This window comes from Citrus clementina, unplaced genomic scaffold, assembly GCF_000493195.1.
Source record: "Citrus clementina cultivar Clemenules unplaced genomic scaffold, Citrus_clementina_v1.0 scaffold_6, whole genome shotgun sequence".
Lineage (NCBI taxonomy): Eukaryota > Viridiplantae > Streptophyta > Magnoliopsida > Sapindales > Rutaceae > Citrus > Citrus x clementina.
Window position 1 is genome coordinate 16,485,016 of NW_006262139.1, and position 5,434 is coordinate 16,490,449.

General features: G+C 36.3%; 1 protein-coding gene across 3 annotated transcripts; it reads left to right on the top strand.

The window, feature by feature from the left end:
* The first annotated feature begins 846 nt into the window (after positions 1–846).
* On the top strand, positions 847–5,142 carry LOC18039326 (trihelix transcription factor GT-3b). 3 transcript variants are annotated; one of them, XM_024181476.1, is made up of 3 exons: positions 847–1,513; positions 1,618–2,217; positions 4,692–5,142. In XM_024181476.1, the coding sequence occupies exons 1-2, from the start codon at positions 1,184–1,186 to the stop codon at positions 2,170–2,172; spliced, it is 885 nt and encodes a 294-aa protein (XP_024037244.1). In that variant the 5' UTR covers positions 847–1,183; the 3' UTR covers positions 2,173–2,217; positions 4,692–5,142. The 3 variants fall into 3 exon arrangements, with proteins under 3 accessions (XP_024037244.1, XP_024037243.1, XP_006429405.1); XM_024181475.1 differs by lacking the exon at positions 4,692–5,142 and adding an exon at positions 2,409–2,858; XM_006429342.2 differs by lacking the exon at positions 4,692–5,142 and having other exon boundaries at positions 1,618–2,357.
* The last annotated feature ends 292 nt before the right edge of the window (positions 5,143–5,434 follow it).

Below are 5,434 nucleotides of genomic sequence, written 5' to 3' on the forward strand. Positions count from 1 at the left end.
CCCGGCTCGTCCGGCGCCAAATCACAACAAAGACCCACGTGCAATCCCCAAAAGCCAGCCGCACCCGATATTCCCCGGAATGGCAATCCTGCCCTACCTACCGGTAACGTGGCGATCTTCCACTCGGTGATCGTTTTATTAGGGTATGTTCGTGTGGGGTCAAAGGTCAAATGTTTGGATGAGACTTGAACAGGTCGTCGGTGTGAACACTAACCCCCGTGGGTCCAACGATTTCCAAAAACTTCATCACTTCTCCATCTTATGATAATCTCATGCACGCCACGTGTACAACGATGGCAAAGCGTACACACCACAAAGTGCTCTTTAATCAAATCATCGTGCATCATCCAAACATCATCACAGTTAAACCGCGTATGATTTTATGGGAAAAAAATAAAACGAACGGCCCACAACATCTACACAAGCTTCCATAAAAAGATGCAAAATTCTCTTTTGATTTTCAAAATCCATGCAAAAATGCAAAAGCAAAACACAACCCGAAGAGTAAGCAAGCTTTGCAAAAACAAAATTGAGCCTTATTCATAGCGTTACCGCCACCACGTGTTGTCTCGAAGCGTTTAATTTCTCCTGTCACCTTCACGTGGTTCAAAGGAGAATAGACCAGAAAGTTGACAAAAGGGCAAAAAAAAAAAAAAAAAAAAAACTCATTATTTAAAATTCGCTAGCTTGTAGCGCAAGTTTCGTGTGTCCGGTTGCAGAGAATAAAGCCCCCACCCAGAGCAGCACCTGTAGGAAGAGTTCTCGTAAGGCTGACGACACGTAGACGCAATGGGAACTAATGGGAATACGGAATAGTAATAATAATATTTATTATGAATTAAAAAAATACAATAAACTAAAAAGAAGAAACAAAGAAAGAGAGTTTCCGCGTAGACAGATGAGACTGAGAGGTGACTACTGTGATGAAAGAAGCTTTTAATTTGTTTGGTTTGATTTTCGTTTCCGGAAATCTGATCGAATAATAAAAACGCTCGCTGGCTTTGACACCTATGCGGCAATTAAATTATAAAGGGGGCAATATACAAAATCTCTTTCTTCTTTCTATTCACACTTATAAATCTTTTTAATTCGTAAATTCGTTCGATTCTCTCCTTTTTCTTTTCTTTTTTCTTTCTTTTTTTTGGATCTCAAGATTTATAGAGCTTAAGAGTGATTGCGTGTTATGGAGGGACATCATCAGCACCATCAACATCATCATCATCATCATCAACAACAGCAAATACATCAGCAGCAGCAGCAGCAGCAACAGCATCTGCAGCATCCTCCTCATATCAGTGTTAACGTGGATACAAGTGATAGGTTTCCCCAATGGAGTGTTCAAGAAACGAAGGAGTTTTTGGTGATCAGAGCGGAGCTGGATCGTAGTTTCATGGAAACCAAGAGAAACAAGCTTCTATGGGAAGTTATTTCCACAAGGATGAGAGAAAAGGGTTACAATCGCAGCGCTGAACAGTGCAAATGCAAGTGGAAAAACCTCGTTACCCGTTATAAGGTAAACTAATTAATTAATTAATTAACAACTTAACTAACTTTTTTTTATTAATAATATTATATAATTAAAATTTAATCCCCGAAAATAAAAACCCTACTTTTCAGGGATGTGAGACGATGGAGCCGGAGGCTATGAGGCAGCAATTCCCGTTTTATAATGAGCTGCAGGCGATATTTGCTTCGAGGATGCAAAGAATGCTGTGGGCGGAAACTGAGGGAGGGTCGAAAAAGAAAGCAGCTGCAGCGGTGCAATTATCTTCTGAGGAGGAGGATTTTAACGAAGAGAGCGAAGGCGAAAAGGGTAACGTGATGAGGAAGAAGAAGAAGAGCAAGAGCAGTACCGGGGGCGCTGGCGCTAGTGGAAGTGGGAGTGCGAGTAGCAGCCATAATTTCAAAGAGATATTGGAGGAGTTTATGAAGCAACAGATGCAAATGGAAATGCAATGGAGGGAAGCATTTGAAGCGAGGGAAAATGAGAGGAGAATAAAGGAAATGGAGTGGCGACAAACGATGGAGGCATTGGAGAACGAGAGGATAATGATGGACAGAAGATTGAGAGAAAGAGAAGAGCAAAGAAGAATGAGAGAAGAAGCTAGGGCTGAGAAGAGAGATGCTCTTATTACTGCACTTTTAAACAAGCTTAGAAGAGAAGACATGTAGCTACTACTATATCTTGCTAGCTACCTGGCTAGCTTTTCTTGAGAGGTTTGTCTTAGAACTGACATCTCAAATATGTTCATCATAAGAATGTTCTTAATTTAACTTGCTTCATTTTCGTTTTCTTTATTTTCTGTTTTTGCCCACGAAGGGGTTCCTTTTGCTTAGTGAAAAGGCTTTAATTTTCTCATTTTATGTGTTCTTTTCCTCTTTCCTTTTTGCTCTTATGACATCTATAGGTGTTATCATTGAATGAAGATCACCAAAAGCACACTAATTGAAAAGGTTTAGAAGATTTGTAAAATATAGTGGGGGAATAAAGAACACAATCTGCATATACAACTATTGAGAATCCACCAACTTTTGTAAGTGTTTGAGATAATGCTCATGAAAGTAGGTATCCTTTGATGGGGGAAAAATATATGTAGATTCTAGGTGAAGGCACAGTATTAATGTAGTTAATGGTCCATTCTCGCTAGTTGCTAACGGCCCTGAACTTCTTCAAGTTGCTACAACTTTCACATTCATATAATTTGTGATTTTTGCACCAAATTATTAGATGTTCAATTTCTATTTTCCATTAATAGTGTTTGATAGTCGAGGGGAATGCTGAGCTATTTGTATTTAGGCAAACGACTGTATTGAAATCCATTTAAAAATATCAATATAAAGAATCTGCATAGTTTCGTGTTAATTAGTTCTCTCTCAATAGGGTTTAGATGAAGCAAAAATGAAATCCTTTTCATTTGAGATGAAGCTCAGTGATGATAAGACCTTTGATTGTATGTAAATAACCTTCAGGGCACTAATAAGGAAATTATACGTTACCATGCTGTTTCTACAGCAAATTAACTGGCTAGAATTTCTACAGGAGCATTTTTTTTTTTTGGGGGGGGGGGGGGGGGGGGGGTTGGGATTTGTGATGTCTGTAGATATCGAAGACTTAGATGTAGAAAAAGACTTTAAGAGGGGTACCACTTCTTGCTTAGTTACGTTTTATCTGTATGTCCATCTAATAAAGTCTTATCACAAAACATTTATAAAAAAATTAACAAATATTAATTTGAGAGAAAACATTACAATTTAAGTAATAGAGAGTAAACCGGAGAGAAAACACAAATAATATACGGCGCAATTTCATTGAATGAGACTGAACATATAATTATATTCTTCGTTCCTAAGACTTTCTCATAAAATTCTTAACTACAACAAATTTGTGCCAAAGCTAACTGAAACCTAGTGCAGTCTCTAAAATTTTTGTTGCTGCTCTCATCTAAAATTTAAGGTAAGATGGAGCGGAGTTGTTTCTTCTTCTTCTTTTTTTTTTCTCTTTGCTCTGATATTGCCAATTTTATATTGAAACATAGATTTAGATTTTAGCAAAAAGATCTGTAGGCCTATGTTAAAAGCAAATTATGTTGGTCCCAATTGGATCATGTCGGACGATCTAATTGGGGCCAACATAATTATTCCGAATTTTTTCTGATGCTTAATAGAAACAAGTATTTGAACATGGATTTAGTAACATTATTCAACTGTTATCTTGATGGTTTCCACTTTTTCATCATAAAATCATGTCTGGGATACGTTACTTTGCTCTCTTTATGGTTGTGAAAAAGTATATTTTCAAGAATAACACAGAAAAAAAATAGATAAGCACACACACACACACAAAACTCTATATAAATATATGTGTAGTACTTTTCCATGACTAAACAAATTTTGTTTTTTCTTCTGGCATATCTGAACACTCCTGTTCAAATTATCTGGTTGTTCACATTAAGTTGCTTAGGCAACAAGAAAATTGACCCAAGTCATATTTAGAGAATAGTCAATTAATTCTAAAATGGTATATATATAAATGATATTTCTTAATAGAGACTAGTAGGAATCCTATGCTTATATAAATTATTCATGAAGAACTTTAGATTTTCCTTTAAATGATTACATTTTTTCCTCTCATGTTCAGAATTGGATTGCAAATTCAATTTTGGCAATAATATGCATTTTTGTCATTCCATTTGAAGGCGTTTAACACATTAATCTTAATGGTTGAGATGAGATTACAACCCTAGCTAGTCTGTGATACATTCATGGATCTTTATGTTGAAGTTTTTACAGTATTAGCACGATCAGATATACTTGTTTTTCTTTAGTTAGTCTAAATAATTGTGGCATGTGTTCCTTTTTTTTTTTTTCGGTGAATAGGGTGTTGTTTTTGGGATCCCATGAATTGAAATATCTTACCACCCATTTTGTCTGAAATAACCTTTCATTTTTTTGCACGTAAAACAAGCAATACTTTTTCCTCTTTAATTACTTTGTCAAAAGCATTTTGAGAAATAACATGCACTATCCTTTCTGTTAATCATCATTACCCATTGTCCCTGTTGTGTCAAATTCCTTTAACAATCATTTCATGGCAAAAAGCTGGTTTTGTGTCTCCAAATGCCGAGTAAATCACCAACCATCCAATTTTTATAATCGTTCGAACAATTGCCCCATTTCCCTCATTGAAACAGATCACTTCCTTTGACAATTTTTGCCGGTAACGTCCACACAAGTTGAATATTTGCTCGATTTGCACTGGCGGCAACAAGGCAGCTCACATGCAACATGACAATAGAATTAGCGCGTAACCCTAATTTCTCTGGCGTCAGCCTAGCTAGCAGTAACAGAAATATTTCACTTTGCGGAGAACAGCTATGTCACAAAAGCAAAACCGTGTTTCTTCCGGCTAAGGATAGACAACATTATGACTCTTTATCAATTTACAATCTTTAAAAAATTTGCACCGACAGACTATTATTGTGTTCCGTGCCAATTGTATTAGTATTTCACTAGAAACCTTGGAATATTTGCCTAAGTCAGAATCTTAGGCGCATACTCTGATACACGTGATGTTTGAATTTTTGCTGCTACAGTTGTTTATTCCTTGGACTTTGATTCCATATCCTTGATGCTCTGACCAAGTATGCGTACCGTAGATAGTTCTTTATGTACAATGTTTAGCTTATAATTCAAGTTAATTGATCTTTGTTCTGGGGCATGTGACAAAAAGTTGAATTCCAGCTAAGATCATCATTTTTAGTATTGAAAATCACTAGACATAAGACAATCATTATTCATTTACTTGATTTTGAGCCATAAATGCTGATCAGGTATATGTGTGTGTGTGTATATATATATAAATCAACGAATGATAGTATGATACTGTCACATGACATTAACAACGTGTTGTCCCGCAATATATATATTATAGTGC

Bases quoted from the DNA above. Each gene is read 5' to 3' on its own strand.
- LOC18039326 (XM_024181476.1), top strand. From the start codon at position 1,184: ATGGAGGGACATCATCAGCACCATCAACATCATCATCATCATCATCAA. The intron at 1,514-1,617 runs GTAAACTAATTA...CCTACTTTTCAG, and splicing joins ACCTCGTTACCCGTTATAAG to GGATGTGAGACGATGGAGCC.